A 25,956-nucleotide genomic window follows, 5' to 3' on the forward strand; every position below is an offset into this window, starting at 1 on the left:
CAACAGAACTTGCAGTTGAAATAAGCCACCGCGGCATTGTAGCACTTTGTATACAGATTCAGACTCCGTCGCACACAGATATACAAGTGTCTCATATCACATTAATCAGTGCAGTCTTATGAAGCGGTTTTGTTGCATTGTGATTTAATGTATTTTCAGGCAACAAAGACGCTCTGCACAGGCCAAGATCCACAGGACCTGAAGGGCTGTTTGGCATGACTAAAGCACTAAATGTGTTATGCTTTCATGTACATGGTGACACTTTATATATAAAGAATAATAATCTTAGAATGGTTGCATGTAATTACACATGTTGTTGGGATAGAATAGATCAGGTAGCTACAATGTAATGTTGCCATACACCCCCTCTGCCATCTGTGTCCAGGAGGAGTTGCCAGAAGTCCCATTTGAGCTTGGGCAATAAATCTTGGGAGATATCCCCCACCCCTCCTTATTTTATTGCCCAGCTTCCCTGCTGCCCCATTCTGGGATCTAAAGCCTGCTAATTCTATAGGAGCTATAAAAGAGACTTTCATGTGCATATAAAACCCCCATTCCACCCTTTGCCCTTACTTTGTAACCTTCTCCAAGACCTATCTAATAAATAACCCACCCACATTTTTCCATAATAAACAAGAACCTTGAGCAGTCTTGTAAATGTAGTTTGTATATAGTATACTATATTATACTATGCATTGTGAAGGTGTTTACATATGGCTACCTTGGAATGTTTCCTTGTCAGTGTACTGTGTGCTTGTAATTTTATCTGGCTGGTGAGTTTCTGAACTCTACTAACACCACAATTGGGACTTAATGGAGTAAAATACAAAATCATGCCTGCTTGTGATTGGGTTGGGGAGATTTACTGTGCCCCCCTTTGTACTTATCTGATGTACTATGTGTGGACACCATTCGTTTGTAATGTTCTGACATCTGGTAACATAACATGCAATATAATAACTTTTTTGAGGCACGCACGTATTTCAAGTAAATATTGTAGTAAGCAAAAGGATAGTAAAAGTACAGTAAAAACAAAAAGGCTTTAATTTTCATCAAAATACTAACATACTCCCAACTCAGAATCAGCCCCAATATGGGAACATGTATTAAGCTGGGTAAACACCATATACGATGTGCAATGGAACAATATATGGCGCTGGCCATACACACTGCATGATCAAGTGTAGACCGTGCGATAAATCGTTCCATGCTGCATGTAGCAGCATGGCGTTGTTCACCACATCATCAACCGTCGTACACACGCAGTTGGGGCGTACACACCATACGATCCGCACAATATATCGTTCCGATCTGCATACAATATATCTTGGGATATATTTTATGGTGTGTACCTAGCTTAAGGTATGATCACATACTCCCTAGGCCCTTATAACTAAATAAATGTGGGAGACATAAGAATTTAGTCATGTCTACATACTCCTATAAATAAATAGTATCTTTTATTGATTGCAACATCACTTCCACAGTTTACTACAGTCAAAGAGCACAATATAAACATATGAGTAACAAACTAGGGATTATGTTTTATGTTATGAGTTTATAATCTAAATGTATAAACATTGCAACTAATTTATTATTAATTGTCATCTCATATATTAAAATAAATTATTTCCCCTCAACATGCATCAATTTCAATTCCTTTACAATAGTAGCATGGGGATGGTATGAATGTAGTTATTTTATTATTGAGAGCTGTAAAAATTAATAATTTTTTTTTCCAAAAACAAATGAATGTACATATGTGAGCCCTTGTCTTATGAACCTGCAATGTGTATATGTGCTTCCCTCTCCATGTGTGCATAATTGCATATCATTATCTCTCTGCAAACTTGTGTATTCATGTCTGTGGATTGTGGGATTATAATTGACAGGGCCAGTAATGTGATGTATCCCAGACTAATATCCTACTAGCGAAGGGTGTAGAGGGGTCATAGAAGGAGTGGTCAGTCCATTTGAAAATATGCAAGTAGGGGGGGAGCCTGTGACATCATTAGCTGAAAGAAGGAGCTGGTTGGGTCATTTGGAGGTGAGGATAGAGGTTCAGAGAGAGGTCATATGCATGATATTAGGGAAATGAAGGGGGCAGTGATGGAAAGGCATTTAGATCATAGCCGCTCCTAAATAATAGGCATGAGGTTGAGAATATGGGAACTACAGCCTTTGTTATAACTGTGCAGTGTGACACTCCTGGCAGGGAATAGGTTAAGAGTGAGGAGAGGGGGCTGGGGGTGTTGACTTCCTGGGATCAGCTGCCTTCAGTCCATCAGAATGGAAAGAGGAGGGGGGAGGAGTAAAAAGGAGACTCAGCAGTGAGGTCTGCAGTATTGAGCAGTGTGCATATGTGACACCAGAATCTGCTTTGAGAGGGACAGGAATCCCCCATACTACAGGATCTGCAGAGCCAGTTATCTCACAAGGGAACATCTCATATGTTGTTATCTACATTGTCAGAAGAAATCCGGGATGCCTTGTCTTGTATCGAGAATTCACCATCCAGTCTGATTTCGTTATTGGGGATCTCCCACACTACAGGACCTGGTTCTTGTGAGATCAGATATCCTCCATTCTGTATCATACATAGTTGTCACAACTGGGCACAAACCTCTATTCTGTGGAAAAAAGCAAATACAGTTTAAATCGCTTGCTGGATTCTATGCTAGGATATCCTATTGCATCTGACCTACAATTTAATCCTGGACACTGGGACTTTATTTACATACATGACTGCGCATGGTAAGAATTTCCTTTATCCCAAGGCTGGCATACTTTAAATAGGGACTGTACTACTGATCTGTTTTACCATGGCATCACAAGGAGATTCCTGAGTGTTTATATGTGCTCTGGATCTGAAGACTTAAGAGCTCTTTCAAAACTGGTTATCCCCAAACCATTACGAAATATCTGTGTTCAAGGATTCGGCATTGTACAGGAGATTAGGTGGACACCCTTTTGCTCTAAACAGATTTTCTCCATTTAAGACTTTCTATTTTTAATAGATACTAGCTGACAATGCCAGGCAACCCTTTTAATCCCCAACCACTCTCCCTAATTGATCCACCCCCTCTTTCATCCTAATGGAGTAGATTCCCTGATCTTTAAGGATTTCTGAGGATTCCATGCCATCAAGCAGGAGAGACAAAACTGCTAGAATCACTTGTACCAAGAGACACGTCTGGTTCACAGCATGGTAAAGGGAATTTGTAAGGTTTAAAGATACCGAAGACTGCAGAAGATGGTTATGCACAGGCCATAATACATCCATCTGGAGGGGCTTTAGTTTTAAACTTTGCACTACTTCCCTCCCCCTCTCTAGTCATTTGATGGAATCCATGCAGAGAGTTGAAAGAATCTCCCATCAGATAATACTTCTGGATCTGTCTGCAGAAGATCAACCCTACCCTTCCTTCTGGTTTGATAAATCTTATATGGTTCTTGACTGGGATTTTTCCTAAATCCTTCTAATCCTAAATATATATAAATATATAATTTTTTTGATCTCCAAAACATTTTTTTTTGTAATTATTCATTTATGGTTTGCCAGTGGCTGTATTTAGGATGTATGAAAATGTGGATGTGCCAGGTTTGGGAAATAGCTCCACGCACTATCACATGATGGATTTCTATACACCGAACAGGGCCTGCTTAATGCCGGATAAAGGGACAATTCATCCTTTCGGGACTCCAATCCGGAACCAGCACTGGAGCCATTCCAACCATTGTACGTAGGTGTAAAAAGATGGTTTCCATTTTCTATTGCCTGACAACATAGCAATGTGTGGGGCGAAGGCTGTTGCAATGCCATATGGGCTTATCGTGTCACATATATGTTTTCCACCTAATGATGCCACATGCACCTCTTGAAACCACATAGGTGCAATGTTTTAGTGTGTAGTTATTGTGAGGGTTCTGCTGCTGTTTTTAGGTTGTAATGTTTCCTAATACAGGCCATTGAGAGTCAGTTTCTGCTTGCAGTTATTCTGTGCATGTAAGGAAAAATATACCAGTTTGCTTTTCACTCTTTCAATCTTTTACATTTACAGATGGTTTTTAATACTTTTGTTCTTTGCAATAGAATACAAACTAACTGCTTTTTTTTGTGGTAAATTAAATCTTAAATGATCCGCTTAACTATAGTCTTATGTGGTTATCGTATATATTTCTCCTACTAGGGTGCTAGCTAATATCTTGTGGCTGTATGCTATATCGTAAGTATAATAATTAGATGCAATACATCCCTTTTTATAATCTATTTATGGTATTGTGGACTGAATTTTCTATATTTAGGCAATAAGAGCTACTCTGTATAGTCTATAGTAATTGGACATTTTTATATTTTGGAGACCTTTTGACTACAGTATTTGGCTCATTGTAAATACTCATTCAGGTTTTTGTTGTGTTTTTTTTTTTTAACTGCCATTGTAAGAATGTCTCCAGCCTACTGTAATCGAGCACTTTTCTTGGTGGCACTCTACAATAGAGCCATTATACTAGAGATAAATAAGACATTCTCAGCTTCACTATATAGGTTTCCAGCCCTGTAAATGATCAGACAATTCTGTCTCTTGTATCTGTGCATCCATTATCTTTCATTTGTATACCAGGATAAAATTCACTTTAATAAGTACCGCTCAGTTCTGAAGAGAAGTGAAGCTATTTCTCTCCTGTAATCCTATTTGGAAGATGAGCTTATGTAGTGGCAGAGGGCTTAACCCGTTTGCTAACCAAGGCCTAAATTGTTGGTATAATTAAACTGCTTTATTGCTAATAATATCTATTATTTATGGCTCATGTGTGTGTAGACCTTTTGACAGTCTTTACCAAATGGGTATTTTTAAGCAATTCAAAGGCTTAGTCTACATTTTGACTGAATATTATTTAAAACTCAGGAAGTGAATTTCTAATTTTTAAAAGTACATTCTAATCATTCAGTAATAATGTTTTTATGTACCGTACTGTCTGACAGCTAGTCCAGTTATATATGACTCTTTTAAAAGCTAGAGGTTTGAAGCAGGGTAAGAAAAACTGGGACTACAAGCCTCAGCATGCCAGCTTGTATACAGTGTATGGTTTAAGATTAATACATGTTATCAATGAATAAAGTGCTAGTATTTTGTTTTAGAAATTGTTTTTTTATAGGGAGTGTGTGGGGTATTCTGTTGTAGTTACAGGAAATTGTATTGTTTATCAGCCAGATTGGAGCAGTTAATAGCCTGTTCTAGGCTGTGTGTTTGTTGTGTGGGGGAGTGCCTTGTGATATCTATGTTAAGCTGTACCTTACAGGGTGGCAGGCAAAGGCAGAGATTAAACAAGTGACTTACATCTATCTTGCTTCTTTATCTGCTGGCCTGAGGAGGAGGGGCAGGGCTCCCACCACTACATAAACACTAGTATTTATTGGAACCCCACCGTCTGTATACACTAGAGCTTGGAGATCAGAAAGAAAACACTAGGCTCAGTAACACCTCCCCCGGCTCATTCCATACACTTGTCTCTGGGTGGGTGTTTAGAATAGGGCATGTGGTTAACAATGGTGTTTGCATTCCTGAAAAGTGTATGTTTTTATGTGTGCTTATGAGCTAAAAAGAAACTTCGATAACTTTTGTTGCACTACAATGAACCTGAAGCTTTAGCTATTGAATAAAAGGGAAATTGTTTTTGGGCACTCGTAAGCAAAGGTGGAGGTGTTGTCCATAGTAGCCAATCAGATTCTAGCTTGTATCTTCTAGAGGGTGCTAGATAAATGATAAGTAGAATCTGATTGGTTGCTATGGGCAACATCTCCACTTCTAAAAACCCACACTTTAGTAAGCGAATTTGCACCTTGAATTGCATTTGCAGTTCAATTCCAACTTCGCAAATTAGCGTCTTTTTCTGCGCACCCCCCCTGAGCAGGTGACAGGAAGGTGCTTTGTTTACTGTAATCAATTTTATAGATAACACTCACGAGCTTTTTGGAGCTCCTTGGGACTGCAGGTAGATGACAGAGAAGGCAGCAACAGCTCAGCCTCGCTTCTGTATAGTCAGACACTGCTTGCAATGCTGGGGGTGGGGCCATACCAAGGGCATTGAGCTTCACGGAAAGAGAACTAATAGAGGCATGCCTCTGAGTTTGGGGGGGCGTACCTTGAGCACTGATGGACACATTGGATGTGTCATATGACCAGGAAGTGCACTGCAGTCTTTAGAGATCCGAGCTCAGTCAGCAACAGCAAGAGAAGACAGTGATGCAGGTAGGAGAATCAATGGACATTGAAGCTTAGGGGTAAATTTACTAAAGTGAGAGTTTTTAGAAGTGGAGATGTTGCCCATAGCAACCAATCAGAATCTAGCTATTATCTTCTAGAAGGTGCTAGTCAAATGTTAAGTAGAATCTGATTGGTTGCTATGGGCAACATCTCCACTTTAGTAAATGTACCCCTTAGTGTAGTGAGGGGAGAGTTACAGTGAGTAGCGGGTGAGACAGGTTCCCAGCACTCGGACCCAGCTCAATGTGTGCCTCTCCAGCCATTGACCTCACCGCACGTCACTGTCTGTGAATCACTTCTATAGATTGTAAGCTGTACTTGGGCAGGGACTAATGTGAATGGCCAACTAGTTTCTGTTAAGTCAGTGCTTAAAGTGGTCCTAGAGAAGTGGTGGAACTCACCGGCCCCCTTGGTGGTTTTTCAATAAAGGGACAGCGTGCGCCGAAAAAAAGGGCATGGTCTTAAGAGAAAGGGGCGTGGTCACATAATAGTATTTCCAATTCAAATTACGCCACACAGTAGCACAATCTTGATTCACATTAACCCACATAGTAGTGTCCCTTATTCATGTAGGACACACAGCAGTGGCCCTTTTACACAATGCCCACATTTGTGCCCCTTATACACATTGCCCACAGCAGTAGTGCCCCTTACACATAATGCCCACTGTAGTGGTGCCTCTTATGTAATGACCACTGTAGTGGTGTCTCTTATGCAGTGCCCTCAGTAGTGGTATTGCACTTATGCAGTGCCCACAGTGGTAGTGCCCCTTATGTAGTGTCCACAGTAGTGGTAGTGCCCCTTATGCAGAGCTCACAGTAATGGTAGTGCCCCGTATGCAGTGCCCTCAGTAGTGGTAGTGCCCCTTTTGTAGAGCCCACAGTAGTGGTAGTGCCTCTTATACAACTCCCTATTAGTAATCCCCCTGTAATAGTGCTCCCAATAATAGTGCCCCTTATGCAGTGCCCTCAGCAGTGGTGCCCCTTATGCACTGCCCGCAGTAGTGGCAGTGCCCCTGCAGTGCCCACAGTGATAGTGCCCCTTATGCAGAACCCACAGTAGTGGTAGTGCCCCTTTTGCAGTGCCCCCAGTAGTGGTAGTGCCCCTTATACAGAGCCAACAGTTGTGGTAGTGCCCCTTATACAATGCGTCCATTAGTAATCCCCCTGTAATAGTGCCCCCAATTGTAGTGCCCCTAATGCAGTGCCCTCAGCAGTGGTTCCCCTTAGGCAGTGCTCCCAGTAGTGGTAGTGCCCCTGCAGCCTGCAGTGTCCACAGTGATAGTGCCCCTTATGCAGTGCCCCCAGTAGTGGCAGTTCCCCTGCAGTGACCACAGTGGCAGTGCCCTTATGCAGAGCCCACAGTAGTGGTGCTCCTTATGCAGAGCCCTCCTAATGCAGTGCCCCCTATGCAATGCCCCATTAGTAATCCTCCTGTTATAGTGCCCCCAATAGTAGTGCCACCAATAGTAATGCCCCCAGTTGTAGTTCTCCCTGAACAATGCCCCAATAGTAATGCCCCCAGTATTAGTGCCCCCTGAGTAATGCCCCCCCCGAGTAATGCCCCCAATAGTAAAGTCCCCCGAGTTATGCCCCCAGTAGTTGTGCCCTCTGAGTAATGCCCCCTATAGTGAAGCCGCTTAATAAAAAAAAAAAACTAATACCTTAAGCCCCGCTCCAGTGTCCGCTGCCGTCTGGTCCGCCTGGCTGCTCCTCTAACTATGGGAGAGACGTGTCTCCCATAGTGCACTGCGGAAGCCGACATCTCTCCCATAGTGCACTGCGGGAGCTGGAGCTCAGAAGTGAGCTCCAGCCTCCGGCTGCCGCTGGTGCTGTGGGGAGGGAGCCGGGCGCCCGCTGGTAACAAAATCTCAGCGGGAGCCCGGCAAATGGAGCCTCCTTGCGGCACCGAGCTAAGGTGGGTCGGAGAGGGTGGAACTGGTTCTGTCTCCAAATAGAAGTGACGGAACGCAGTTCCACCCTGTTCCGGACCACTTTAACCCCTATGTGAAGTGCTGCAGAATACAGTGTGCGCTGTATAAATTACTGGTAATAAATAACAATGAATGCTCATGCACTTGGAGGCTTTAAATAGTATAATTTGGGCAATAAAGACATGTCGGTTTTCAGTTGAATCTCTCTAAAAAAAAAAAAAATCTCTCTAAAAAGCTAAAAAAAATGGGTTCATTGATGTGGGACAGGTATGTAGAGGTGTTGTTGAACTTGCAGATAGTAGCTAAAAGTGATTTTTCCTTTCAATAGTTGATAGACTATGAAAACACTATGGGCGGGATGTACTAAGCATCACATCCACGATACTGTATATACCGCCACTTAACGGGTACATACCGGCGATATCACCGGTATTACCTAAACAGATCGCCCGATAAGAGCTATCCTTTGCGACAGAGGGACTTCCCGGTTTAAGTCCCTCTGGCATCCTTCTGCGCATAAGCGGAAGGACGCACACGCCGCGGGAGTTGCCGCGCCCCGGGGAAGGGTGAAAAGAAGCCCATAGGCTTCTATTGGATCGCTTTTTTTTACCCTTTAGTACATCCCGCCCATTGGGGGGTATTTAATTAGCCATGGGGTTTAGCCCGTGACTAATTGCAGGCTGCGCGGGGAAAGGCCATTCAATTAAGTAGCCTTTTCCCGTGCCGAAAAATCGACACTCATGCGCGGGAACACTTTGATTCTGCGTAAACTGTGGAATCAATGTTTGTTTGTTTTTTCCCCGGGCGTGAGCCTGATCTGGTGTTTTTTTTGCAGACTTTACCTTACAGCTCCATGAGGGACTTGCGCACGGGGTAATCCCCGCTAATTGAATAGCTCTGGCACGGCAATTCGCCCCCTATGTATCTAAAATACTGTAATGACTTTCCTTTGCTGAAAAACACATGCTGGTTATCATTTTTCCACCATTACTAAGAAATGTTAAAATCAACCATTTTACACCTTTAAGAACCTCCAATACGTTGCTTATGGCCACTGCTATCTTAGTTTCCCCTTTTTTGTGACCCAGGAAGATTTCCCCACTTTCCATGCACTTGACAAATCGCCTTTGTAGAAGAAATGAGTAACATCAACGCAAGTCCCGCAATATGGCATTTGTAGTTGAATCTCGCATTTCTCTGGTACCGCATTGCTATGATGAATGCAAGTTTTATAACAGGAGTTCACTTTCACAAATTCTCATCTAATTGAATTGATCCATTTAGGTTTTATATCAAGTTTTGTGAAATACTGTAATAATGTTTCCCGACTACATATGTTGTGTGTGACATGAGCTGTGCGTGCACATGCCGTGAAACCATGAATGGAATGTTCACTGTATTCTGAGAACTGACTTACTGACGTTTTCCATAGAAAAGTGTTGGAGGATGAAGGGGGGATATTCTATGAATTAAGCTGCTTTTGTAGGTTTTTTTTTTTTTTTTTTTTTCAGTTTATACTTTGAGCATTTTCAAATGGTGGTGATGAAGCTGATAATAATAATGAATCTTATATACAGTATGATAATTACACTACCTCTCTGTTATTGTATATTATGATACTATTGGCCCGATTTATACCGCCTTTCCACCAAAAACCTGGCTACAACCCGGGACAATGAGCACAGGCCAGTGCCGGGTTTTATCCCTTTAACACTGGCGGCAGGACCCAGGTTATTCCAGGGTCCAGCCGTTCACACCGGGTCTTCCGGCATTACAGTGGATGCTTGGAGATGATGTCATCTCCAAGCACTACTGAAGTGTTAAAATCTGGTCGTTTGCGACATGACCCGGCTTATGACGTCTACAACACTCCGTTACCCGGGTCCTTCCCTGGTTCGACCCTGGTAGTCACCAGGGTTGGATTCCTGGGTCACTCAACCAAGGTTATTTTTTAGGGACTCTTACACAAAGCTGTGATCCAGGTAGACCCGGCAATAACCCGGGTTATTTGGGCAGTGGAAAAGGGGTTTTAATAATGAGTCATATGCTTGTTATCACTAGTTAGTAATCTTAAATGGCGCTCCAACCAAACCGCTCCTAACTGTCTTGTTACAGGTTGTGTTTGAAAAATGACAGTTAGGAGCTGATTGGTTGGAGCGCCATTTAAGATCGTTATGCCCTAATGTTCATTCCTATTTATCATTGAAAACTTTTTTTTTTTTTAATTATCAATGTTTCCATGATTAAAGTCCTGGTTGTATACACCAGATTGTAATATAGCTTCAAACAGTTATACCACTTTTATACCAAAGTTCCATGTATGACCCGGGGGTTGGAACAAGGTTGCAATCTGGATCAGATGCGCATTAACCTGGGATTTTTAGGTCGGTGTAAAAGGGATATTATCTACAGTTTCCTTCTGAGAAAGGGCATTAAAACAACTCACCCCATTGTAAATTTTGTCCTAATGTAGTTTTTTGCACCTTAAATAACCTAAGGGTTGCCGACATTTGACTCCCTCCTTCCGGGAGGGAGCTGTCAGGCAACTACACGGAGGGCGTGTCGTGGAGGAAAAGGGGGCGTGGCCTCGAGCATTTCACGTGATTGGGGGTGGGGCATAGGGCGTGACAGCGAGATTGCATCATCGTGGCCCCACCCCCTCTTCACAATGCCGAGATTAATGGCATTGTGAGGCAGGGGACGAGGCTATGATGACGCGATTCAGTGCAAATCTCATCACCACCCCCCCCCCCCCCCTGCTGCCTGGGTTCACACAGCCGGCTTGTGAGGCCGGGAGGCTTGCCTGCCCTTCCGGGGGGTGATTTTCTGGATGCTCTTGGCTGAATCGGGAGGGTAGGTAAGTATGAATAGCTTATCAATACAAAATAACTCCCAGGGATATATTTACTAAAGTGCAGGTTTTTAGAAGTGGAGATGTTACCTGTAACAACCAATCAGCTTCCACTAACATTTATCTAGCACTTTCTAGAAGATAATAGCTAGAATCTGATTGGTTGCTATGAGCAACATCTCCACTTTTGAATACCCACACTTCAGTAAATATACCCCCTAGAGCAGAGGTTCTCAAACTCGGTCCTCATTTTCCAGGTCACCCAGCAGCTGCACAGGTGTATTCATTACTCACTGACAGAACCATAGGTGGAGATATTATTTCACTTGTGATTCTATGAGGAGACCTGGAAAACATGCACTGTTTGGGGTCCTGAGGACAGAGTTTAAGAACCTGTGCCCTAGAGTATAGGAACTAATGGTAAGAATTTCATCCTGCATACAGAAAATCAAGTGTTACTTAACTAGTTCAGTTGTTCAGTATTTAAAAGTGAGATCATTGTAAATAGCAAATAGTCTACCAAGACAAAGTCCCTTGCACATAAATGAGAAACACTTTTTTTTTGACAGCTATATAAATTAAACTAGATACACACTTGTACAGTCATACTTTCCATGTGATTTTACTGTCAATTACTCTTACGGAAGTCCCGGTCACAGTTCAGATTCATCTTTAGAATCTAAAGGTGCCTACACACATGGCGATTGTTTTACAACATTTGCCCGATTTCGACGAATTGTGACGACAAATCGTGTAAAATATGCCCAATTCGTGAGTTTCTACTCACGATCACGATGCTGATGCGCGTCCCCGCTCGGCATACAACGCATCTTCAGATCTGCCGTGCTGTAGGGCAGATTAGCCAATCTGGGACACAATGCACTGGATGCACGATAGATCTTAAGTCATATTGGACATTTTTTACTCCAAATCGTGACCACGACTGCCGGGGAGCTGCCTGGGGAGAGTTCAGGGGAAATCATGCCTCAGGTCGGATCGTGAGCACATTGCTATGGGCTCTATTATTAACATAATTTTAGTAAAAATAATGTGAAAAAGGGTGTTTTCACACCCTTTTCACATTATTTTAGAATCACCTACAGTTACTAAAGGGCAATTGGAGTAGAATTCGTAAAATTCTACTCCAAGCCCTAAATATCACTTATTTTTAGTAAGCAGATCGCATTTCCCATAATTGTAATGGGAAATGTGATCTGACCAAAGTTACTAAAAATAAATTGTGAAAAAATACTGGTAAAAAACCCCAAACTTACCTGAGTCCAGGGACCGGAAGTCGGGGCTCCGGTGATGTCCTCTCTCTGGTCAGCTGCTCTCACATGTTGCAGTGGGGCCCGGTCGTCACCTGATCGGGTCCCAGTGCAGTATGGGATGTCACGTGACCGGAGCGACAGAGGACATCACCGGAGGCCCGATAACTGCAGGTAAGTGTAATTAAGGGAGGGGGGTCTGCGATCACGGGGGCGGGGCTTAGTGACAGGGGCCAGGCCGGGCGATGGGGGGGGGGGTTGGAAGTGGCGGCCGGTCGGCAAATGCACGGGGCACTTTTCACATTATTATTTGTGAAAATACCGTGATAAGGGGATTCGCAAGGACAGAGCTTTATCGCAAGCACTGTCCCAGCAATGGATTTGTAGTAAATCACTGTGATATTGCCTGATTTCACAATGTGATTTCAGCCGGTAATATCGCACTACAGTGTGCATTACAAATGCGGATTGTAGTAAATAGAGCCCTATTGTGTGTAGGCACCTTTACTTGTTATCCAAGAAAGTCATCTCTTAAGTATCTGCTGAAAAGACACAAAGGTGGCGCATCTGCTGGAGGAGTATGTGCAGAAGCATCAGAACGGTCGGTAGTGAGTACACACTTCACTTTTTGTACCATCGAATCGGATGAAAATTAAACTGCATATAAAATCTGATATTTCGCTGTGACCTGTTTTCTTTCGAGAAAACATGATGGAAGGAGTGTACACGCTCTTAAGTTATCTCATGAACGGGTCTTGAATCGAAAGAACAGCCCGACAATTGTACAGTTTCTGACCTAAATGAACATTTTCTATTGATATATTAAACTAAAATATTTATTTACTATTCAGTATAAAGTTATTATTTTTAAATATTTGATTTTGTATGCTTGACTTCATAGCATTTAATGTTATGGTGTTCTAGATCAGAGGAGAGCTGTCCATCTAGTTTGCAAATCCAAGCATTCTCTGGCAGAAAATGCTGGGATTTATGGTTCCACAACAGCGGAAAAGCCACATTTTAGCCCTAGTTTAGATATTTGAAATTGGATATAAAAGCATCATTGATTTTTTATAACCAATCGTATGTTGGGTGAATTTATTTGCAAAGCTGAATTGTTTCTGTGTCTGCTTTTATGTCCATTGTGTATGAAAGTGATTAGTACTGCAGCAAGCGCCTCACAATGCTTTCGAAAAGACACCGTTAAGTTCCCGTGCTGATTTTATACAGTAGACTATACCATTTTGTGTAAAATAATTTTTGTCTCACTTTAGAATTTTTAACCAGGCCCTGTTATTACTTCATTACTGTAATTTTCCTTTTTTTTTTTTTTTAATTAAGTCGTGATATTGACTACTTTCAAGATAAGTTAACTTAAGTAGCACTGTAATGAATGGAATGGAGTGGAAATCATGTTAAGCATTTATTGCGCGGAGTTAAACCTACAGATTTGTCCTCCTACACCTAGGCTAAATACACTATACAGCGCGAGATGCCCGGTGTGACATAGCCGCTCCGAGAGTCTTGTCATACCATATTTTTCTTTAAATTTTGTGCCTAATTCGCATCCCAGATGCAGTGGAAACTACACAAAGTTTACTACATATGCTTTAAGCGCACATGAATTCGTTTAAACATGTAAAAAGTGGCAGATGAGGCACTCGGAACTTGGCGTGAGTAAAAGCTGTGGCTGCTGCATCGTAGCAGTTTGTATACAGATTCAGACCCCTTTGCACATCAAATTTATTAGTGCAATCTAGCAAAGTAGTTTTGTCACTTCCAGTGGTTTTCTTTCTGTAAATCAGTCACACATTTAGAGTGAAAAAGGCGCTCAGCGCGGCCTAGTTGTCAGTGACCTGGTGCGCCGAGAGAGGCTATTTGGCATGACTGAACAGTGTATGAGGATACATCTGTAGTACCTTTTTGTTACATGTTGTTCATCTTGTTTTTGAATTATTGTTAGAGTATGTCTGTCAGAGTAGATCTTGGAAATTTACTGAAAAGCAGCTTTACAATTCCGTCCATTGTAATGCAAATGCAGAAGGAGATGTCAGACACCTCATACTGCATTTGCGTGCACCATCGTGACCGATGGTTGTGATGGCTGCTCTTCTGGTCAGGCTGTGGGAGCTGAAGCTTCCCACAGCCTGATCGGGTGCTGGTCACTTCAGAGGCCAGGAATCTGCGTTCGCAGACCCTGGCCTCATCCCTCCCGGAAAAGAGGGGTGATGCCACCGTTTCTGGGAACAGTGACCATCCACACCCCCGCTCTGCCCCCCCCCCCACCCACGCTACGGCTTGGAGGGGGTCTGTGAACGTAATTGCAGAAATCGTTCTGTACATGTGCAGAATGGGTCGTGCGCAGGCGTAGACCTGGAAACATTGGAGATACGTTCATCATAGGTTGAATGTGAATCTTTGGATCATGCCCTTAGAGCAAAGACTAGATCACCCTTTAAGAGCCATAAGTAAAAACATTTTTCATTTTGCTCCTTTACCTGTTCACATACAAAAAACCCCAACATTTCATTACGATAAAATGTTTGTAGCACTTTGCATCACGATAACCTCTAATAATTAAATGCGGATGTTTCAAGTTGGTATATATTACCCTTTTGTTATGGTCATAAGTATAATGCTTTTTGAAGATGGTTGAAGGATAAGTTGAATCCATTGACATCTAAATAAATTACTCGCCCCCCCAAGAAATAACGGCTCCAGCTGTGAATGTTTAGGCACTGTGGATAACTGACTACCGGTCACCCATGTCTTCTGTGAACATTTTTTAGTTTAGCTTCACTTTAAAGTTATATTTTTGCAAATTTTAAAGCATACCTTCCTACTTTACCAGAATATGCAGGGGACAACTGAATTTTGATAATTTCCCCATTACTCTCCAGAGAGTAACCCTTATGCCCAATTCCAGGCTTTGATCATGCAAATCGTGTCTCCACGCTCCCCATACCTGATCCCTGTATTTCCCTCTCCCGGATCCAGGGGAGCAACAAGAAGTAGGTAAGTATGATTTAATGCGTACCAGTCACCTCACAAAGAGGAGGTGGCCATCTTGTGGGCTGTTCAAAGCAATATTCATGAGATTGCAGACTGTAAAATCACTTGGTCCTTGTGTCCTCATCATGTGCCTCATACCTCAGTTTTACGCTATATATAGATATCATCTACAGCAAATCATCTAATATATGTCTAATATCTTTGTACTGTTTCGTTGTTACGTTGATACATATAGTATGTATAATTATGTGGGTTGAGTGGTTTGGAGTCTGGTGGTGGTGTTTTAGCATGTGAATGTTTTGATGAGATTAATAGGGTTTAGCTTGGTGCACACATCCTTTGGAGATGAGTGGTCTGCACACAGAATGTAATTTGTAGTAAGGTGCAAATGAGCCACATGTTCACCTATTCTCAGCACCCCCACTGTTACCACTTCTTTCTCCCTTTGTAATGCAGGATCTCTCCCTCTCAGCCACAGATAACACAGGAATCTCTGCATTGTATGTCCTTTCACCTTCAGCTTTTATCTAGATGAGCAGTAAAGGAAGGGGCTGGTATCTCTGACTTATGGCCAGAACAGGATATTCAAGTTATAGCTGCAATACTACAGTTTTTATTGATAAAACAAATATATCAGTACCTTGACTAGCATTATTTGTATTGTGGTAGTCATGATATTTGTTAGTCATGGGTTATATGAACTGTTGCATGTGTGTGTATGTATGTGTGTATATATATATATATATATATATATATATATATATATATATATGTAGGTGATATATATATCAAGAGGTGATATTATCTCCATATCTGGGGACAATCTAAGTATTCATTGGAGCTCATTCAACTGGGTTTTATTTTATTGCTGTTGTATCTTTCTTGAAATCTTCAGTTTGTTGTTCTTCTTACTGTATTTGTACAGTGAAATATATAAGTTAAAACTTTGAAAATACTGTGTGATAATTGGGTGTAATTTAAGCCCCATAAGAGTTTGGCCACGTATGTAGATTGTTAATATATAAAGACTATACAGACTGCCAGCATGCACTGAATTCATCAGCACCGTACCAAATAACCAAATGACAATGGCTGGTAATACCTGGTTGAGAGAGGACATCACAGATGTGAAGGTGTTAGTGCTCATTTAGGCTTTTTTTTGTTTGTTTTGTTTGACATCCTAGTCAAATACCATCCGATTTGTATTTGATGGTTGTGGCCATAACTCATATGGGCAACATGATGGCACAGTGGTTAACATATCTAATCTAATGTTTGTATGAGTTTCTTTTGGGTAGTCCAGTTTACTCCCATGCTTCAAATACATACTAGAAGATTAATTTGCTTCTAACCAAATGATCCCTACTGGGTGTGAGTGTACATGTGTGTGGTAGAGAATATAGATTGTAAGCTCCACTTAGGCATGGACTCATGTAAATGATGTAATATTCTCTATACATAGGCATGGAATATGTGGACAATATATAATAATAATAATAGATGATTCATTTGACTGAATATTGGCAACATAACTGTGAAAAGGGCTGTATAGATTCATATTCCTATATGTTTATGAATGACGGCTGCCATATTGTTTACTCTGAGATAACTGACAGAATACCATGATCTAAATTTAAAAATAAGTTATAAAGTATCTCCCAGCAAGACATTATCTAAAAGACACATGTTGTTTTCAAAATCAGTATTTTTCTTTTCTTCATTAAAGGCCTGTTTAAAATCCTGGCTTGTAACTAGATAACCTCTGCCCTGTTGGCAGTTAAGTAATAAATTTGTTCAAATGTCTGGATTCATGTTGTCATCTTCCAATGACATCCTGCTTCCTGAGGTCATGCTCTCATTGCTCTAATTTATAGCCAGAGACTGCTTTTGCTGTTGTTTTGCATGGCTTTTCTTACTGGCAGATTAGTGGTACTTCCTTTGCTGTGAGATATAGTAGTTACTAATAGTGTAGAGATAGTCTGCACCCAATATTACCTCTGAGACATACAGTATGGAGTCTGCACTAGAAAGAAGTGTTATTGTTCATCCTGAAAGCATTTACTGTTCATCTTGTGGTAATAATTCCACTGTATTTAAATTGTGTTATTTATGACATCCTGTGGGTAGCTGGCGGAGAGTCACATCATTTACCAGCAACAGCTGTGTGGTCAGTAGCAGCATTGGACTTTCTATTAGCTGGCTGTATTGCAGCCTGTGCAGTTGTGTTGGCTCCAACTAATACCCCTCTGCCACTGCCGCTATAACCCGGGTTATTGACATGTCACGCTGGGTCGCTGCTCTGTGGAAAGCTCGACTGACTCGGCATTACTTCCTGGGTCTTGAGCCTGGTTTCATGCGGGTAAGACCTGTTTAAGGCTTAGTGGAAACTGGTATCCCGCACCTTCCAACCCAGGTCCCGATCACAGCATAGGGAGAGCCGTATTTCCTGGCGCTTGGAGATGATGTAATCTCCAAGCCTCGGCAGTATCTCGGTTCCTGCCTGCGGTGTAAACAGGGTTCAAGTTGCTGTGACACGGCTTCAGTGTTTCAGGGCTGGACCCAGGATTTTGGTGGAAAAAAGGTATTGATTGAACATGCTTCTAATTTCTCATCTTTCTATAGAAAATTCTATTTGAAAATTACTAATATGCTTGCTCTGGTGCACAATAGCCTTGAATAGGGAATTTTGGAGGAAGCAGAAAGAACTGAAACTAATGCAGCATACAAAGGATCACACACACAGTGATAATAGATGAAGGAATAAAACCTCTGGAGTGAGCTGTCACTGCACTGTGTGCTCATTTACAGGATTGTTTACAGTCTGTGGATGTAAGTCAAGTAGTAAATGTATGTCATGGTCTGCAGCCCTCGCAAGCAAGCAAGCCATAGTGGCCCACATCAGTCATGTGCCTAAAACCATAAACCTTTTTTCATTCATCCGTTGCCCCACTGTACTGGACAGCTGGCGGGAGGGTCTATCTATTGGTTCCACTACAGACCAGTACAGTAGTTTGGGATGATTGCAGTGCATACTGCAGCCATAGTCCAAAACTGTTGAAAGTAGTATAGGAAGCTGAGGAGCTGATTCTAACAACCGTTTTGTAACCCAGACCTCTCCAGCTACTATCCAGCAAGTGCAAGAGTTGCCAGTCCCGGCCTGCCTAGATCATCTCTATTGTACATAGCCATTTAGGTGTAGTAGTAATAATACTGATAACAAAAACACAATATTTGCTAGAGAGATAGTTGACAGAGATGTTGCTAGTCAATTTTTTTTTTAGTATATTGTACAGATAATGAAATTATATGGAATTTAGAATTTGAAAGATTTCAGGAACTATTTAATATTATGATTCCATGAGAAATAACATAACCACTCAGCTGCCGCAAACATTTAGGAGTAAGTTTCTTTTCTTTTTTTTTTTTTTCTTGGTACACCTGGCTTGTATCCACCATAACATACAAGACATAGGAGTGGACTCTGTTGTCCTAAATCTTTAGTTAAAGTGGTCCTGGAGAGGTGGTGGAACTCACCTCCCACGCCGTCAACTCTCCATTCCCAACCCCCCCCTTCCACCGCAAAGCTAGTCTGACAGGCCAAAACTGTTCTTTACAAACACACTATTGCATATAGGAAACGATAAAGTGAATGGCGGGGGACCTGGGGGCCTGCCTACGCCCCTGCAGCTTTTGGGGCTATGACAGTGTACATTTTAGTTGCTTTTCTTAGCACTCCTGCCATCAGCTGAGACTACAGTGTTAGATCACTTAAAAAGAAAAAAAAGTTCTATATCATCAGTGTTATTTTTCTGCCATACCTCTGAGTTTTTTTATGGAGTCCCCACAAACTAGTCTGTCACTTTGATGTTTAATATTTTTTTGCGACCCCTATGTATTGCCTTCGCTTGATTCTTTCCTTACCTTTATGCTGTTTTTTTCTTAAATGAGAGACCTCTGAAGAAATTGAGACTCCCTAGGCAGAAAGTGAGTGGCCCTCTGTCTGTGGGACTTCTGTGCAGGGACTTGGTGGAGGTGGAACTAGTTCCACCTACCATTAGAGGTGAAGGAACTCAGGGCCTGATTCAGACCCGGTCGCAAGCGCTGAGCTCTCGCAACCGGGTCATGCGCACGACGGAGCCGGCTCTGTTGTGCGCATGCGCGAGACCCAGACAGCGACGGGCAATCAGTTGCTCCGGGTCTCGCACCAAAGGGGGCATGCTGTATATGTCGAGTGACAGCACGCCCCCTTGGGTGGGCGGGTCGGGGGGGGGGTGGTTGCCCAGACGGAGGCGTTCCCATGAGAATGCCTACCGTCTGGGGGCGGCCCCACTGACATCTGTTTGAGCCGAAAGCTCTCTGGGGCTTGTGGCCACGAGACCCTACCACAAGGGTCTCGTCGCAAGCCCGATGGTCGCGATGGTCAAGACCATCATCCTGGCCGCTCGCATTAGCTGTGGAGGCTACTCCATAAAAAAAAAAAAAAGACGCTCTGAATCAGAGCCTCAGTTCCACCCCATTCCTGCCCACTTTACAACCTGATCTCAAGTTATGTCAAGGTATGGAAACTATTAAACGTTCCTGTGCATAACATTAGTAGCTCTTTAATGTAAAGGTGCGTACACACGGACAGATATATCGTTACGATATGAACGATGACAATATCGTTCAACCATTTATATCGTTCATATTATTAATTTTTATTCAGTGAACGACCAACGATGCGCGTTCCTGCATGAACGATAATAATATCTATGATCGTCCATACATGCAGGCCAATCTACACGATATCTTCAACTTTGCATGTTCAGAGATGTGGCAGGATGACTCACTGAAAGATATCTTTCATGTCGTTGGTGGTACAGATCGTACCGTGTGTATGCAGCTTAAAGGAGCGTACACACTAGATGATATGCTCCCTGAGCGATATCGTCTAGTGTGTCCCTGGCAGGGTGTGCTCAATGTCGTTCATGACATTGAGCACACCCGCTGAACGATATTATTAACGATATCGTTCAGCGCCGGGCTCTCTCCCTCATTCCCCAACATGCAGCATCCTGACAATATCGTCAGGTTGGCCTGCATGTTTACCCGATGAACGATAATGACTAACGACCCGCGGGAAAGCGCATCATCGTTATCGTTCATCGTTTTGGTGTTAAAAATGGACGATAAAGTGGACGACGGATTTCGTTATCGTTCAGTCGTCCACTTTAATCGCCCAGTGTGTACGCACCTTATGGCAACTTGTATTTTATGTTTACTATTCTTTAACCGTAAATAACTAACCACAAACAGAAAATATTTGGAAGCAAACTTATTTGGGGCAGCATGGTGCACAATGGCACAATGGTTGGCTTGCTGTCTCACAGCACTGAGGTATTGCGCTCAATGCCCAACCAAAGCCCATCTGTGTGGAGTTTATATGTCCTCCCATGTGTTGGCTTGGGTTTCCTCCAGGTACTAGGTTTTCTTTTACGATCTAAAACTAAACATGCTGGTAGGTTACTTGGCTTCTTGCAAAAAAATAAAATAAACTGCCTTAGTGGAATATGGATTGTAAGCTACACTGGGGCAGAACATCAGTAGAATATGTAAGCGCTGTATAAATGACTATTAAGAAATAAATAATAAAATAAGATGTGTTTTATGTGGCCTGTTAGATAGAGGAAACTGCTGTCTCTGACACTTCCTTGAAGTTCACTGAACGCAAGTTGAAACGGCTCAACCTTAGAGCCCTGCTAGGGCTGGGTTTGCCTTGATGGAGTTTCTGTTTGATAAGGCTGTGAAACAATATATTACTCTTGTATGATATTTGGCATTATTGTACACCAAGATGTTTTATTAATTACTGTCTGAACTTCCGAATCACAGAAACATTGTTTGTATTTCTCTTATGCTAGTCACAAGCACACAGCAGTTTCTTCTGCCATTATGATCCGGATTTAATTAGCCTTGTTAATTTACCACGTGAGGTAGCCTAGGCCTTTTAATTGAAAGCCCTTTTCCCTGTGCAGTAAATCTGCAGCTAACGCACATGAACCCACAGAATCGGGAATAAGTACCTGGAGCTAGGGGCTAACACATTTGCGGCAGCCGAGATAGGGGAAAAAAACACTACTTAACACGGATTTCTGTTCAAGTCTCAGGAGGAGCAGGAGGAGGTGAAGAGAAATCCATGTCAAGTGGCTGCCGTGGGCTATAATTAAATAGCCCCGGGCACTGCCTCGCGGCTAATTAGCCCTTCGAGGCTAATTGAATTCGGCCATATGTATGGCTTGTGTCAACGATTTGCAAGTTTGCGGGCATGTGCAGGGTCCAGTTGGCCATGGAACATGGCGTGTGCGGGCTTTGGCCATCTGTTATATTGCGTTGCATGGATTTTGAAGTGCTTTACAAAGAACATAAGCAGATAGAGTACATGGAATACTATAAACATTGTTGCATTTGCAGTCATAGTGGTCTATTTACTAAGCTGTGTTAGGAGATAAAGTGAACGGTGATAAGGTACCAGCCAATCTGCTCATAATTGCCATGTGACAGGCTGTATTTGAAAAATGGCAGTTAGGAGCTGATTGGCTGGTACCTCATCACTGTTCACTTTATCTCCTAACACAGCTTAGTAAATAGACCCCATAATACCCACAAAAGTAGCACTGGCTCGCCTAATGCCACCTGCAGTACTTGTCTGCTGTCCTTTACACTTTTGGCAGTAAACATTATTGCTCCTCGATGAATATGACCTGTGAGCTGCTGTTTTAATACACTAAAGGTGGGTACACACCTGACAGATATATTTGCAGATGATGGTCGATCATACACACTGAACGGCCATCATCTGCTTGTGCCCTCAGTTCCCGGCAGCCGGGGGCATGTCCTGCCCCCCTCCTCACGGCTGCCACTGTGTGTGTATGGGTGGTCTGCAGACCGCCCGTACACACCTGCTGATGGACAGATATGTCTGCAGACATATCTGTCCATCGGCTGTGCAGCACAGCCAATGCGATATGTCGGTGAATGACGACGTTCACCAACATATCGCGGGTACACACTGGCCGACGTGCAGCAGATATATTGGCCGATCAATTGGTCGGCCAATGTATCTGTGAGTGTGTACCCAGCATTATATCCAATGAAGAGAACACAACAGAGCTTTGTTATATCCCTGTGAAATTAAAATGAAAAACTCTGCCTGGTAAGTACATGTCTGAGAAGCACAGGAAAGAGCCAGCAAGTTCAAGTTGGAATCTCTATGTACTAAAGCTGGACTTAAGCCCGGCAGATGAAGTTCCCGACTAATGTGTCGTTATCTGCAAAATCGTTTACAATGTAGGTGCGTACACCCTAGACGACATTTCATTTGTCTTGTGTATTGGATGGTGATGCTAACTGTCTACACTAGAACCCCATCACGGTATAATCACTGTAAAGACCTGGATACAGATTGTGAATAACACAGCACAGTTGTCTATTTGTCCAGAATGCCCGAGAGACTTGCGGATTTCAGGGAGTCCTCCCGAATTCTGCTTCTTCTTCTTCTTGTGAAGTGATTATGCTATCATCTGTGTGGAGTTCGTATGTTCTTCCCATGCTTCCATGGGTTTCTTTAGGATCTCTGGTTTCCTTTCTCCAATTAACACACTGGTAGGTTAATTGTCTTTAAACTAAAGTAACCCATATTCTCTGTAAAGCTCTGCATAATATGTAGACTCTATATCAATAATTGTTAGTATCAGTGTTAATTTATGGTAGGAGGTGCATTAGTTCATATAGTACACAAGGGCCCTCATTCAGAGCCACTCGCTAGCGGCAGTACGCTCGTTCCGAGCGATGTTCGCACATCTGCGCATGCGTACGGATTGTTATACGCATGCGCGAACCAGTCAGTGCGGCCGAAATTCATGTGCTCGCAATATAGCGAATGCCTGCTATTTTGAGTGACAGAATGAGGCGTATGTGGGTGGTAACAGGGGAAGGTGCTTGAAAACGGGGAGTGGAGATCAGAACGCAGGCGTGCTTAAAGGTCAAAACGGGCGTTTTATGGGTGTGCATAATTAATACAGCAGCGTCATTGACCACGTCACTGGGTTATTTTATAGCCAGAACTGCTCGCAAGATTGTGGTAGCAAAAACCAACCACAAGAATAGCGAGCAGTTCATACGCTGGTCGATGTACTCGATTAATCTAATAAATAGCGGACATGACGTATGGTGCGAGCAGCCAGGGGGCGTTTTTAACAAATAAACGAGCGTATGTTTTGCTCGCTCGTTCAGACTTAGAGGTGTGAACAGACTGCAATTTGCGAACGGATCATTTGAATAGCCACCCCTTGTTTTTGAACGAACGACCGCAAATAGCGAACGGCTCTGAATCAGGCCCAAGGTTTCCTAGTTTACACAGATTTTATTTCCAGGAAGTTAAACATATACTAGTTTCAATTTAGCATTGTCAATAGATAAATAACCCTGTTTATTGATGCAGAGTATCTAAACAGAAACAAAACTGCATGAGGAAAGTACTTGCAATGTATGATTGTCATTATCCACCTTCTGTGTGTATTATATGTCCGTCTATTTATACACTGATTCTGGTGATAGTACGCACAACGTCACTCTTCATTTATAAATACATAGCGCTATACTAAAGGGAGTCAGTTGTCATAGTTGTTTTTTTTTAGCACAGACTTAGGGGTATATTTTCTAAAGTGAGAGTTTTTAGAAGTGGAGATGTTGCCCATAGCAACCTATCAGACTCTAGCTGTTATCTTCTTGAAGGTGCTAGATAAACGTTAAGCAGAATCTGATTGGTTGCTATGGGCAACATCATCACTTCTATAAACTCTCACTTTAGAAAATATACCCCTTATGGGGAGATATATCAAGCTTTGGGGTGAATTAATGTGGAGAGATTTAGATATGCAGTAATAAGCCTTGGAAGGAGATAAAGTGGAGAGATTTAGATGTACTCATGCTGGGTACACACTGGCAGATATAGTGGCCGATCAATTGATCAGCCACTATATCGGGAGCCCGTTGGCCAGTGTGTACCAGCGATATGTCTGTAAACGAAGTTGTTCACAGCCTATCTCTTCGGCTTTGCTGCACAGCCATTGGCAGATATATCTGTCCATCGTGTTGTGTGTACGGGCGGTCTGCCAACTGTCTGTACACTTGCAGCATAGGCTGCGGGCTGGGGGGGCGTGAAATGCCTCCTGGCCAGCGAGACCTGCGGCCAGGTGACAGATGATGTTTGTTCGGTGTCTATGAACAACTATCATCTGCAGATACAGTATATCTGCCAGGTGTGTACCCAGCATAAGCCGTGGAGAGACAAAGTATCAACTAATCAGCTTCTGTCATTTTTCAAACACAGCCTGTGACATGACAGGAGCTGATTGGTTGGTACTTTATCTGTATCCACTTTACCTCTCTCCAAGGCTTGATAGATCTCCCCCTTATAGAGTTCAGGTAATGACTCAGGATCAAACGACAGTCTGGGGTAATGAGAGAACATATATATGATCCAGTGGGGGAGGGAGTGGATGACATGCACATTTCTGCATTGTGTTTACTGTTTAGTAGAATGTTACTGCTCATATTAATACTGTAATAATTACCTATGTGTATACACATTCAAATATATTGTACAAGGTGTAAAAAGTAAATGACCTTATGCTCACTGCGGGTCGGCAGCAATAAACCTTATTAGTTAGGAAATCCCCATCTCCTAAATAGAGACAAATTACTTGTAATGGATTGAGGTATGCGCCTGATTTAATTAATATAAAGTGAAGGTAGGTAAATAGAATACTGCAGAGCGCTGATATTATGTAAAGTGTTCTTTTATTATAGAGTCACAATGCTCTAAATATCATGCCTATTGAGCATGGGGGAGAGGGTATGGTTGAGAGGGGGGCAACACAGGGTAAGTGGTAACAGGCCCTGTGTGGGTCTCAATCCTGCACAATGTTCAGTGGGGCAATCGGAGGTGGGCGTCCCTCACCTGCCGAGTGAAGCGGCTATAGTCAGCGTTTGTAAGTGTCCCAAGTGGGTGTATGCGGTAGTCACAAAAAGTTATATACCACGGTAAAAACAAACAAACAGTCCTGGTGAGGCCTCACCTGCGCCTGGTATCCATCTTCTGGTCACCTGTCCTCTGGCCGGAACCCTCTCCCATCCCGAGCCGCGATCTAGTGACATCGGGCACGGATGACGCGGGCAACCGGAAGTGGACTAGACTGCGGGGACCACGCTTGTGATTGGGTGAGTATACGCTCTCCACAATACGGCCCGAGGACAGGTGACCAGAAGACGGATACCGGATGCAGGTGAGGCCTCACCAGGACTGTTTGTTTTTACCGGGGTATATGACTTTTTGTGACTACCGCATACACCCACTGGGGACACTTACCAACGCTAACTATAGCCGCTTGGCCGCTACACTCGGCAGGTGAGGGACGCCCACCTCCATTTGCCCCACTGAACATCGTGCAGGATTGAGACCCACACAGGGCCTCTTGCCACTTTCCCTGTGTTGCCCCCCTCTCAACCCCCCCTCCCCCCCTATTTCCCAGTGTAATCTACACGCTCAATAGGCATGATATTTACAGCATTGTGACTCTATAATAA

At 42.8% G+C, this 25,956-nt stretch overlaps 1 protein-coding gene across 5 annotated transcripts in view; it reads left to right on the plus strand.

Moving 5' to 3' along the window:
- RARA (retinoic acid receptor alpha) overlaps positions 1-25,956 on the plus strand; it is a 133,544-nt gene that overhangs the window by 78,271 nt on the left and 29,317 nt on the right. Inside the window, exon 1 of one of the 5 annotated variants that reach the window (XM_088474647.1) lies at positions 2,325-3,739. The exons of 3 other annotated variants lie outside the window; for them this stretch is intronic. In XM_088474647.1, coding sequence (XP_088330773.1) covers positions 3,577-3,739 — 163 coding nt within the window. In that variant the 5' untranslated portion in view covers positions 2,325-3,576. Of the gene's footprint in view, positions 1-2,324; positions 3,740-25,956 lie in introns of those variants that run through there. One more of the 5 variants, XM_088474649.1, reaches the window with a different exon arrangement.

This window comes from Taudactylus pleione, unplaced genomic scaffold (assembly GCF_031769625.1).
Source record: "Taudactylus pleione unplaced genomic scaffold, aTauple2 ptg000155l, whole genome shotgun sequence".
NCBI lineage: Eukaryota > Metazoa > Chordata > Amphibia > Anura > Myobatrachidae > Taudactylus > Taudactylus pleione.